A 12,626-nucleotide genomic window follows, 5' to 3' on the forward strand; every position below is an offset into this window, starting at 1 on the left:
TTGCTTCTGCCTCTGTAAATCAGGAATACACACAAAAACTGAGAACAATTTCTGAGAAAACAACACAATACTAAACAGTCATTATGTAGCTGATAGTTCTGACAACATGGAGTGTACATGTAGCAGGTCAATATCAGGCAAGCTTCAATTACATGCACATTTGTACCTGTTTTGTCTTGTGATGTTCTGAGGAGGTTGGTGCTTCTTCTGCAGTAGAGCTACAAGAAAAAAATGAAAACTGTCAGTTGTTATGCTTGATAGAGACACATCATGTAGAATACATATGTCTTCTCTCAGGTTCATATGTGTTATAATCTCTTCAATTCAAACAAAATGGCTTTCTGCTCATTGTTAAACTTGTAGTTTCATTTCGTTCATCTAATACATCTATCACATTTTAAACCTCAGAAACAACAGAAGGATATGTAAAAAAAATAGCCAGAGATGATACTACTTGCCTGAGGAAAGAAACAGATATACACCACACAAAGACATTTATTTCAATTGACAAAAGGTTTGAATTTTTCACACAATCTGAGTTGTAAAGAATTGAACCTGCAGTATTCATTGCCATGCGGACAACACTGTGGCAACACGACATGGTGGACTGTGAGAAAGACCACACCAAGGATAGAAAGTTGCGTACAGAAAATGTACCTTGGGCTGATCTTGTCAGAAACTGCAGGTTCCTCCAGTCCCGAGGTGCTGGCCTGGTCGATGGAGTCACCCATGGTGGACGACGTCTCCGAACTCCCGTCCTGACGGTTACTCTTCCAGTACGGCCTGTCACAGGTATGGTATTGTATTCTTTACTCCCACATATATGATAAAAATTAAAACAAAGTAGATTACAAAAGAGGATAGTGCTGGGGGAAGGCAGGATACGTATCTACAGTTTTGGAGCAAATTACAAAAATCGTCAACTCACCTCCCACCAGTTTTCTTGTAGTGCTCTGGGACATGATGAGGCTAGGGTACAAACAAAAGGCAAACTGTTTAATCACAACTGGTGTAATCAGCCACTAAAGTAGAGTACTGCAACAGCATGCATTACTTACCAATATAGTTCAACATTATGTCATATGTGTTAGGGTCTTACCGTGTATGTTCTCTTGGGCACCAGCCTCTTCTCAAAGTGGTCAAATGCATAGGGTTTGGTGCAGATGGGGTACCTACAGAGGGATGGGGAATAAGGTTACCTTTAATTACAAGAACTATTTCTATCATAATTTTATGTTTTGAACCTGCAACATCTCAGAACCTCTTATATTCAACAGTTTTTATCAATCACTCACTGATTTATTTCACAAGTAAAAACAGTACAATGTTGGGCTATGCAGTATGTTTCACCTTGCATATGTTAAATTGCATAAAAATCAGCAATTTAAGTTTTGAACTTGCAAAATCTCGAAACGTTTTATATTTAACAGATTTAAATTTTTAAGTTGCAACATCTTGCACCTTCTTATATCTAACAGTTTTAAATTTTGAACATGCAACATCTGAGAATGTCTTATATTTAACAAGGAGATGAAGTAACACTGCTGGCATTCTGAACTTACTTGGTTTTTGTGGTCTTGTAGAAAAGATGTGCCGTCCTGTCCAGTCTGTAGTCGCACACGTACACGTCCTGCTCCTTGACAGTCTTGGGACGGCCCTTACAGAACGTCTTCAGGTCCATGACACAGCACAGGCCAACCACAGCCTCCAGGGGGATGATCTCATACAGGGGCACTCTGAACAACTGGGGAGGGGAGAGTGACAAGACAATTACTCCCCCTGGTGAAACACTTTCAAACTGCAACATGTTATTTTCTGGTATCAATACTATCTACTTCAATGCTCCACTCTGTTTGAACACTGGGCCACAGATCTACCATCTCAGGTCGAAATACCAGAAATGGACACAAACTACACATTGCAAAGGACACTCTCTGATAATATATCTGACACGTTAGATACACTGGTTTTTAATTCATTTTTTTTTAAATTGCGATAAACCAATAAACATTTTGTATCTAAGATGTAGGAAGTGTGTACATGGTTTCATGTACTGAGGGACCTCAACCTCTGTATGTGTAAGAACCATTCATACTTGTCTATAAAAGAAGAGGTCTGCCCCGGTGTGAATGGCTACGAAAATTTGAGCCTAGGTGCATCCGAAATTCACAATTAGTTATCAGGTGGTTATGGATATGCCTCCTACAATGTGCACTCACCTCATTGGGGAAGAACTTTCTGGAAGGGGCATGGTGGGTTTCATGTGGTCTGAAGTAGTGGTGGCCAAAAGCAAACCTCTCACTCCTGGGGAAGAAGAGATACAACCAATCACTTCAGCGTATAGTCAGGAAGACATTAGCGGACTAACTGCAACAGTAACTGTCTTGCCAGTAGAAGATTTCTCAAAACACTTACAGTATATCTTATCTGACTATCTAAACATCTTACTTTCCATTGTTCTTTCAGTCTTATTAATGGTATGGTCATATTTCTTGTATGATAGCTTTATGACAGCAAATTCAGGGCATGGTTCAGCCAGTCATTGATATGTCATACATCTGTCATTGCCTTGCTGAAAATCTTTGGACACGAGTGTTTATAAAATAAAAGGCTGTTGAAGGCAAGTCTTACTTTTCGTTCTTCCAGAGTTTCTCGACGCGGAAGACGTCCAGCTTGTCAGGGCTGATGTTGGAGAGGAGGCGGTAGGACGTGCGGACAGACTTCCCGTCAACACTGCGCCGCTGGGACTGGTCACGCATCAGGTACACACAGTCCCCTGGGAACAAGAACAAGAAGTCAACAATACAGCATGAAGAGGGCTCCAAAACAAAATTTGTTGTCATCTTTTTGACATCTTGGGAATCACTTTATATTTGCAGTTGAAAATTTCGCCATCTGAGAAAAGTGGAGGTGGCGGTGGGTGCAGAATAAAGTCGGCAAATTATTTTGCAGTAATGATACATTTGCGCTACAGAAGTGACTGTGAAAAACGCGAATATAATGGTATCCTCTTTTTCTAACATATCTGGGATGACTGATTTTCACCGACGATTCATCTCTTTATGACCACAACAAACCACAGAAATCCAACAACATGAACAAAAAAACACTGCAAATATTGCAAATATTGCAAGATTTACAGTACTGTGAGAATGAGACGTACCTTGTCGGACCAGCAGGTCATCCCGGAGCAGAGTCAGGTAGTACGTGCAGCCGCGGTTAGCGTACGGAGGCTGGGGCACCATGGGAACTTCCCTGTCCACCTGCCGAGGGTCACACTCCTCACACAGGTAATGTTCCACGTCGTCTGTGGTCCGCATGCAGTCACAGTGCTGCCAAACCTGGGGGTTTGGAAGTACATGTACATTAAGGCTGTACCTTAGCAACTATCATGAAGATTTCTCCGTGAAAGCAAAGGCAAAACTAACGTTCATTGGCAAGTGCAAGGTCAACATTGTTTTTTCTGCCACCTTGCCTGTGAGTGTGTGTGGAAAGTATTCAGCACCAAGGACAGGAATGTTAGCATGTGTGGATAGTGTTCAGCACCAAGGACAGGTATGTTAGCATGTGTGGATAGTGTTCAGCACCAAGGACAGGTGTGTTAGCATGTGTGGATAGTGTTCAGCACCAAGGACAGGTGTGTTAGCATGTGTGTGGATGGTGTTCAGCACCAAGGACAGGTGTGTTAGCACCAAGGACAGGTATGTTGGCATGTGTGTGGATAGTTTTCAGCACCAAGGATAGGTATGTTGGCATGTGTGTGGATAGTGTTCAGCACCAAAGACAGGCATGTTAGCATGTGTGGATAGTGTTCAGCACCAAGGACAGGTATGTTAGCATGTGTGTGGATAGTGTTCAGCACCAAGGACAGGTATGTTAGCATGTGTGGACAGTGTTCAGCACCAAGGATAGGTATGTTAGCATGTGAGGACAGTGTTCAGCACCAAGGACAGGCCCTTTAAACTACATATTGTTGGTTTTTAGCACTTTGAACAAATGTTTTTGTATGTAATTAATACTGCATGTCACTCTTCAGGTTTCAAACTTCAGACTTAAATGACATGTATACGAAAACTGAGACAAAAGACTGTCATTTTCTTTGTCCACTGACATGAAAAGGAAGTCTCACCATGCATTTCTCACACTGGATCATGAGGCCCTCGTCCTTGTAGATGCCACAGATGCAGCGGATGATGTCATCGTCTGACTCGTCCTTCTCCTGGTCCCTGACTGTCTCCTCCACCGTCTCTGTGGTGTCAGGTTCTCCAGACACCTCACCTAGGATCTCCTGTACAGCACAATGCAGACAATCAGCAGTCATATACATTCTATAAATGTAGTTTCCTCTAATAAATACATGCTGTAAATCACTGTAAGTTCGCGGTAGCATGGTCATGTTTGCAGACCTACATGTTTATATATGTTTACGTTGGCAGCAGGTCCAGAATAAAGTCGGCAAATTATTTGCTTGCAGTAATGCTAAAATCACGATACAGAAGTGACCACGAAAAATGAAATACAAAAGCACAGAAAATATAAATTTAGTCACAGTAGTTTCTTCCACTAAAAACATAGCTAATGTCTTTTACTAACAAAACTAAAAAAGTAAACCCTTGCACTTATTTTTAAGTTACACAAACAAGCTGATTAAACATTTAGCGTAAAACATGAACACACTGCAATATTTTGCCTCTAGCTAAGGTACAAATGGCCCACATAGATGTCTACGTTCAGCTGTAGTGATTGTGACTCACTTCTAGCTGCCTGGAAGCATCACTCCTGGCCGTGGTGTACACCTTCCTCAGCCTGCACACGTCCTTCCCTATCGGTGACTTCTTCCCGTGGAATTTCTACACAGAAATGGAGAACAGCAGACAATTCAGGTACCTCTGTTTTCACATAATTTTTCTTCTTGAAATCAAAATAGATTACAATGGTTCCATCAGGCTCACACAGTATTGATTAAAAACATCAATTATTGAACATATTACTGTGAAATCATTTTTTTTCCTCCAAATTTTTTTAGCTTAGTATCCATCCTATTCTATCTCTGGTTTGCTCCTTAGGTTGCTTCTCTGCTAAAACCGTCTGTCACTCATTAACTCATTATCAATTGGCTTTTAATATTAGTAAATACAAAATATAAGCAAGAGTTCCTATTGGTTCCAAGCTGGCTCTCTGCAATGGCATGATCCCCATGAGTTTAATCCCCATTGCTTCTAATATAATTTGATACCCAAAATGATTCAGGATGTAAAGGACAAATGTGTAAACAGACAGGAGCCAGACAATTTTGCAGAAAGACTCCAGAAAAGAAAAGTGGATATAAAATAGAATGTACACCAGGCTAGCTTTTTTTCCTAACCATAAATGGATTCTTATTCACCTTATTCTCCATACAAACTTGACTTGCATAGGCCGAGATGATCTGTGATGGTTTTTTAAAAGCGTTTTATTTGCACATAATGACATTAAAAAAAGCACATAGGCAGCAAGCAAAGCAACATGCAGCAACAAGCCCCACCTAACGCACAATAAAAGTAGTAAAGGAATAAAGCACATTACAATGCAGCAAAAGTGACAGTAGGGCAATGGCAATCAAATAAGAAAGATGATCAACTCATTAAAGCATTGATTCATGTGATACATAAATATATGATCTAGGATACCCATAATTAAAATTTGTTCTGTCAACATCTACTCACATACCAAATTTCATAATAATCCATCAATTACTTCTTGAGTTATTCTAAACCACAAACACACACAAAAATTACCAAATGATAGAAACATAACCTTCTTGGCAAGGTAATATAATAAGTGGGGAAACATTACTGACAGCTACAATAGTTTTGAAGATGTACATTTATGGATGCTTTCATACACTATCAAGAAGTACAAGGTCCAAACCACAGGTGAACATATTATAACCTCAGGCACTAACCTCAGCATTCCTGAAGACTTGTTGCATGTTAGCCTCAAAGTCATCCACAGTTTTGTATTTCCCTGTCATGATCTTGTTCTCGATGGTGGTGAGGTCCAGAGGGTCGGAAATCATGGAGTAATACTCGGAATTCCTAAAGACAGAAGTGAAGGGGAAAAAAGGAACCTCAGTATAAGCCATTTCACAGTTCTGTGATAAATTGTGGTTCATGGTCATGCAAAACAGGCAAAAATTAACAAAACCCTAAGCTTACCTTTTCCTGTTGGGAAGACTCATTAAGGGGGCTGCAAGTGCCTGGCCTTTGGTATCTGTGAAGACAGATGAACATTTAATGGTTGCTGGGAAGTTAAAGCTTGTTACTGTTTCCTTAGAACCAGTAACAAGAAGTGTGCTCTGGGTTCATGTTTGTATTCTTCTGTCTGAAATACACACTATATCACAACAGCAGTCTACCCCAATACACACTCTATCACAACAGCAGTCTACAATACACACTATCACAACAGCAGTCTACCCCAATACACACTCTATCACAACAGCAACCTTATCATCAAATCTATGGTGCCCACAAAAACAATTATCTACATCCATCCCCTCATCATTGGCTGAAGCACTAATGTAATCAATTGTTGATTGGCTACTGAGAACCTGTACCAACAGGTGCCACATCTTTTTTGACCATTTTTAATCGTATGTCTCTGACTTTCAACACCTGGGCCAGTCTGAGGGTGCCCACAAAAACAATTATCTACAGTTACATCTCATTGGCTGAAGTAATAATGTAATCAATTGTTGTTTGGCTACTGAGAATATATACATAATACCTGACCTTTGTGGTTGACCACAGTGTTGTAGATGTCCTTCAGCACCTGGGCCAGTCTTGCCGTCCTCGTCACTTCGCTGTTCTCTTCAGCAGCGGCCAAACGACGCGTCCGGACCGAGCGCGACGTCTTCAGCGCCGTGAACTGCGTCATGAACACGTCTGGCGAGAACAGAAATCATTCGGTTCACAGTGGCAGTCTACATGTAAATACTTCTAATGAGGGTAACTTTTCAGCCAGCTGAAATGTAAGTATGTATTATGAATACCAAGACAGCAGTAAAACATGTACAGCATCTCTCTAGCTCTTTGAAAAAATATACTTTTGTCTCACACTTTATTATAAGCTCAAGCAGTTGTATCTAAATATACAGATATATTTAGATCAGGTTAGACTGAATGTACATAAAATAATCTGTAAAATTCGGCATGGTTTGTCTGGCAACAGAAGTTTGAAATACGTTTAAAATTCTGCAGAGGCTGAAAGCAAACAAAATTCAGCTTTAACTGTACATCAACTAACCTTTAAAGAACTACTGTAGTAACATTGAAATACATGTGAAGCAAACTGAATATTGAAAGGAATGAAGGAAAACTGGAAAAAAGGATCATTTCCCAGTACATGTTGTACTATAACAAGCTGAGTTGTAGGCTCTGTGTACACCCTCCCTCAACAAGAGGACTGAAAGGGAAGGGACTGTAGTCCACAGAGTCTGTTGTTTCCTGGCATGTATCCTGGAATGTGCTGTACAGTGTGAGGAAAGATTACCTTGGAATGGCTTTTCCCTTCCTTGCATGTCAGAAGTCAGAGGTTAAACATGGGGGTGGCCGGGGCAGAAGGCAAGACAAAAAAAAATGGTAGAAAAGGAAAAAAAAACAAAAACAAAACAACATGTCAGGTTGGGGTTGATTATAAGGTAGTTCTACTTCTTCTGTTACCTTGAATGTTACAGCTCTTATAGAACAAAATACCGTATGTAAATATCTGTTTTGTTTCTTGTTAATCCTGCACACGTCTTCAACTGGTAACAAACTCATCTACTGTTAGCAAATAGTGGTGTTAATCATTCAAAAGAAATGATTTTATTTTCTTGCTGAGAAATTTATAATCTAGGTATTGCAGACATGTTCAATGAAAGATAAAGGCAGCTATTAAGAATTATTGAATTCCTAGGTTCCCATGATTTCCCAAAGTTAAGACTCAATCAGACTGAGGTTCCTTTAAACAGAACATACTTTTACATAACTGTAATTTTAGTTTAAAAATCCATTTGTAAAAAAAATCTATGGGAAAAAAAGGAACCAAACCTACTGCCTGACAAGATGACCAACAATAGATTTCCAACCCTTCAAACTTTTAGGCTTTGACTACACTTTGCAGCAAAACCAACACAGTATCACTAGCATCTGCGTTTCTGGAGCATGATTTAAATTAGCCCTAGGGAAGTCCTTACCTGTTTTTGGAATGTATGCACCGCCGACAGCAGTACTGGCTGCCTTGGTCTCCTGGGCTGATTTTTTCTTCATGGCCTCCTTCGAGTTCCGCACACGTTCCCAGTTATGCAAGAGGAACATCTTGTGCTTCTGGACAAGATTCCTAGGCAAGGATTTACAACACAGTGAGACATACATTGTAAATCAGAAAAAACATTGTTATGCTCTAAGTCCAAGTTATCATACAGTATCCTGACAATTGTATATCATATTTAAGACATGTTTTATTTGCATAACGTGACTTGAACAAGCAATGAATGTTTATGTAACATCAATAAGAGATAGCTATGAAGTAACTGTACGAATATAAATTTTAGAAAAGTAATGGTACTTTTGATCCAACAGTAAAGGATTGGAGCTATCCAAAACTCTAGTCTATCCTCACAGTGAAAATCTAGTGGTGGATCCAAAGTTAATTCCTTCTCTACAAGGACTTCTACCAACATAAACCAACATTTATGCAGCAGTATAAAACCTTTACCTTTCCCTAGCAGAGAGAGGTTTGATGGCATGTGACCAGGACTTGTAGTAGATGACCTGTGGAGGTTCTCCAAACCTGGGCAGGTGGTGCTGAGGAGTAGGAAGCTGCTGCTGTGCACCCTGGGACTGCTGCTGGTTCTGTTGTTCCTGTACAAGGAAAAAAAAATTAACTATCACATGGCCTGCAGTACACAAGGCAATCACTAGAGGGTGCTGTTAGATCAGACAGTGGGCTATATTATCACAATTTCACACTAACCTATTATAAGTGGCGTTTTGAGCTAAGGTGAATCTACTACTCACCCTCTTCTTCAGCCTTGTTTTGCTCTTCCTTGTCTTGGCCCCTGAGTTCTTGGCTGCAGGCTTGTTGTTCAAGGCACCGTTGAAGCGTTGGTTCTTTCCCCCGATGAATCCCCTGCATTTGGCACTGCCACACTTGCAGATTTGCTGATAGAAAAAAGATGGAGAGCACAACAGTTTACACACACCTACTGGAACTATGTAAAACCAAAAACTTTTCTCCATTTGTATTGATGACTATTCAAAACACAGATATATAGTAGGTATGTTGATTGACTGTCCCATAAAGAAAGTTTTGTATGAAAATAACACTTCAAACAATACAGAAGAAGTCTGAATACAAAATATTTCAGGCTGCTTAGTCAGAATCTGCAGTACACAGATGAATCACTAGAGGGCACAGTTACACCAGTCCTCCCAGCTTACCTGTTTCTCCATGTTGAAAGCGTGGAAGTTGTAGTCGTATGTCAGCTCCTCCCCTGCCGGGATGTCCCTGAGAGCAAAGAGTCCGATCCTGTACACCCCATTAACCGACCACTTCTGCATCTCACAGTTGGGCTCGCAGCTGTGGTTGACGAAGCGTCCCTCGCAGCCGTACTTGTAGCCGTCGATGACGGCTCCGCTGTGCAGGTTGAGGCAGTAGTGGTGGTTGTGGTCGTGGTAGATCTCCACGGTCCGCCGGCGAAACTCCTGTTCACTCACCACCTCGCCGACATACTCCAGGATAAAGTTTCCTACAGATGTACAAGTGGCATCATTTATTAAAAGTCCATCCAAAGGGAGCATAAGGCCATTCTGTGTTTAAACCAAGGCTCTAGCGAGCACCCATTTTTCCATCAATTTGTGGCGTGTGACTTTTTAAACCAATCCGTCAACATGGATGGACAAAATTGACAAAATCTTGGGTAAAATGTAAAGGCGTATGAAGGACTACCAATAACCACTCTCAACCCCATGATATTCCTCTGAAAATGCAGGAAATTGAACATACAAAATTTGCCCTGGACCCCCCACCCTCCTCCAACAGGTCCGATTATGAACCCAGGCTGACGGAAAAAAATTGCAATCTGTCGAAAGCCCTGATGTAAACTAAGGCTCCAAAACCCCATTCAAAATGGCTAGTGCAACCTCTTAGCCAACCACCACCCACTCAGTCTGTATCCATGGAATTAGAGCCACATGGTCACTTATTACTCGCACAAGTATGTACAAGACTATTTCAGGAATCTTCACACATCTTTGACCTACCCTGTGGGATAGGTGTTTTACTCCTGACTCCGTAGCCCCTGTCCTTAGTGACGATCCTCTCCAGGCCCTGGTCCCACTCGTGCCTCTGTATCCTCTGGTTGGCACACTGGTCCGCACACGGGCAGGTGTTGGGGGAACACTCCATGAAACTCATCCTAAAAACAACGCAGGAATGTTAGAAAGTACAAAGGGCACATGACAGCAGGCATGACATTCTACAATATGCCTACAATACCTGATATAAATGGAAGCTTTTCTATCCATACCTCAAACTTTATATTGTATTCTAAAAGTACCACACAGATACCTGGTCGTGATGCCCCAGTGAGGGGTTTTGACCAGTATTACATAGAAATAAAAATACTCAGGGAGGAAATGCACATCAATATGATAGCCATTTTCACAAAAACACAAAGCGATGTTCAAGAATGGGTTGATGAAGAGACAGTGCGTCTCGAAAGCTCCCCAGAGTAGCTATCTTTTCATTGTGTGTATCGTATATTCATCAAAAAATGTTCTTTAGTTGTGAATGGCAAGACTTAGTTGTGAATGGCAACAGTATGGTAACATAACATTTACTCCTTTGTTCCTCTGTTCAACACATCTAGAATACATGCAGATAATGGTGTGTCTACAGTAGTTGCATGTGGTTCCTTCTGACCTGTTGAGACAGTCTTCCTGACAGGCCTTGTCAGCTGGCTCGGCCGGCCGGACACACGAACAGATGACTGGTTCACAACCAGACAGCGGCTTCACGTCCACAAAGATGTCTGTGAGAAGAAAGATAATTAACGATGAATAATGAAGAACCTGACCCAGACAACAAATTTTCTGGCATGTATCTACAAGTACTCCAAGTTTACTTATGTCCAAAATGTGATGATACATTTTGCGACGACTAGATGACAACCGTACAAATAGAAAAAAAGGCCAAGTACATGTATCTTAACAATTTGGGGCAAAACTTTGTGCTCGAAAATCACAGCTTTCAGAGCTGATGATCAAGTTTTCTCTCTGTTCATAGAAAAATGATTGTAAAAAAGATTCATGCTAAAGTTTAGGCAGTTGAGCCTTGTAAGAGTGTTATACATCATTCTTTAGATGGAACAGCAGTCCCAATTTTATCCTCCAATAACATTTCCAGGATTTTAAGAACACTTAAGATTTAAACAAATTCCTGGAACTCCGACGGCTTAAGAGCCACAAGGGAACAATATCTGGGATAAATGCGAGTTCAAATTTTACATTATTCTTAATGTTGGAAACATAAACTGGAACAGAGAACTCTGTATAAAGCCACTTAATGTGACAATGACGCTGTTAAAACTGGCACACTGCTGTGTGGCGCGTCAAGAAAGATGAAGTCTTGTATGTGAAGTGACAGGAGGGAACGCTTCAAATCCCAGATTTACATTTTTATTGTTCAGGTCTCAACACATTTCCTCCAACTAAAACATATAGATGATTTTTCCTAGGGCCATTCTCAATAAACAGGCTCACACGATAACTCAAAAGGATAGATACTGATAGGAAAAATTTTATGTTTCAACTTACTTATGTGTCATTTTTCGTGATTTGTCTTACCCTAATACAGCTTTAAAGGAGTACTAACCTCCAGAAGGAAGTGCTATTTTCCGATACATCATGCTGCAATGAATACATAACTAGCCGACGTTTTACATAATTTTGCTTGTACGACTTGCGCGGCGCATGTTTGTAAAGTGATATCAATATCATTTTTCCCCATGCTGAACCACAATTGATACATCCGGGAACTCTGGCTTGCGCAATACTCATACACTTCAGGTCAACATACACATTTTTCGGCGAAAATGATAGGAGACAAGCACATTAACAAGCTGATTATTGAGAAATTACTTGCTTCACTTTGCTTGACCTGTGGCTTGGATATTATAATATCAGGATGTCGAATACAGTGGGAGCCAGTTTCATCCTGCGTGTTTTGATTTTTTTCATCTTATTTGCATGTAAGTATTACTTGAACAGATAATTAGATTACGCCACTTTTGGAAATGATAACTAGATTACGCCGTTTTTTCATTGTCAATATTTGCGGCATAAATAAGGGGCAATAAGGACACCAAGAAGGACAATGGTTGGTAAGATACCAAAGAAAACAAAACGGTACGAATTTTTCTTATCGCCCCCGAAATGAGGTCTGTAATGTAACTTTTTGTTTAAAACATAGACACCAATGGGGTAGCGTGGTGTATTCTGGGATAGTTTTGAGGGTATTTGGAGAGTTTGTCCTGGATTCGATGCGTTTTAAGACTTGCGCGCAAAATGGGCATTTAATTGTATACTGTAAAATAATATGCA

The 12,626-nt window shown here is 40.6% G+C and overlaps 1 protein-coding gene across 1 annotated transcript in view; it reads right to left on the reverse strand.

Annotated features, from left to right (window-relative positions):
- LOC109466021 (histone-lysine N-methyltransferase ASH1L-like) overlaps nt 1–12,626 on the reverse strand; it is a 52,690-nt gene that overhangs the window by 4,733 nt on the left and 35,331 nt on the right. Inside the window, exons 11-28 of the mRNA XM_019763545.1 lie at nt 10,287–10,441; nt 9,465–9,772; nt 9,042–9,185; nt 8,740–8,885; nt 8,219–8,361; nt 6,774–6,926; nt 6,198–6,252; nt 5,945–6,077; nt 4,755–4,850; nt 4,130–4,288; nt 3,164–3,341; nt 2,632–2,776; nt 2,220–2,304; nt 1,563–1,744; nt 1,100–1,172; nt 929–969; nt 658–783; nt 167–218 (exon numbers count right to left, since the gene is read on the reverse strand). Of these exons, the coding sequence (XP_019619104.1) occupies nt 167–218; nt 658–783; nt 929–969; nt 1,100–1,172; nt 1,563–1,744; nt 2,220–2,304; nt 2,632–2,776; nt 3,164–3,341; nt 4,130–4,288; nt 4,755–4,850; nt 5,945–6,077; nt 6,198–6,252; nt 6,774–6,926; nt 8,219–8,361; nt 8,740–8,885; nt 9,042–9,185; nt 9,465–9,772; nt 10,287–10,441 (2,374 nt within the window). The remainder of the gene's footprint in view (nt 1–166; nt 219–657; nt 784–928; nt 970–1,099; nt 1,173–1,562; nt 1,745–2,219; nt 2,305–2,631; nt 2,777–3,163; nt 3,342–4,129; nt 4,289–4,754; nt 4,851–5,944; nt 6,078–6,197; nt 6,253–6,773; nt 6,927–8,218; nt 8,362–8,739; nt 8,886–9,041; nt 9,186–9,464; nt 9,773–10,286; nt 10,442–12,626) is intronic.

This window comes from Branchiostoma belcheri, unplaced genomic scaffold (genome assembly GCF_001625305.1).
Source record: "Branchiostoma belcheri isolate BF01 breed outbred unplaced genomic scaffold, Haploidv18h27 scaffold16, whole genome shotgun sequence".
Taxonomy (NCBI): Eukaryota; Metazoa; Chordata; class Leptocardii; order Amphioxiformes; family Branchiostomatidae; genus Branchiostoma; species Branchiostoma belcheri.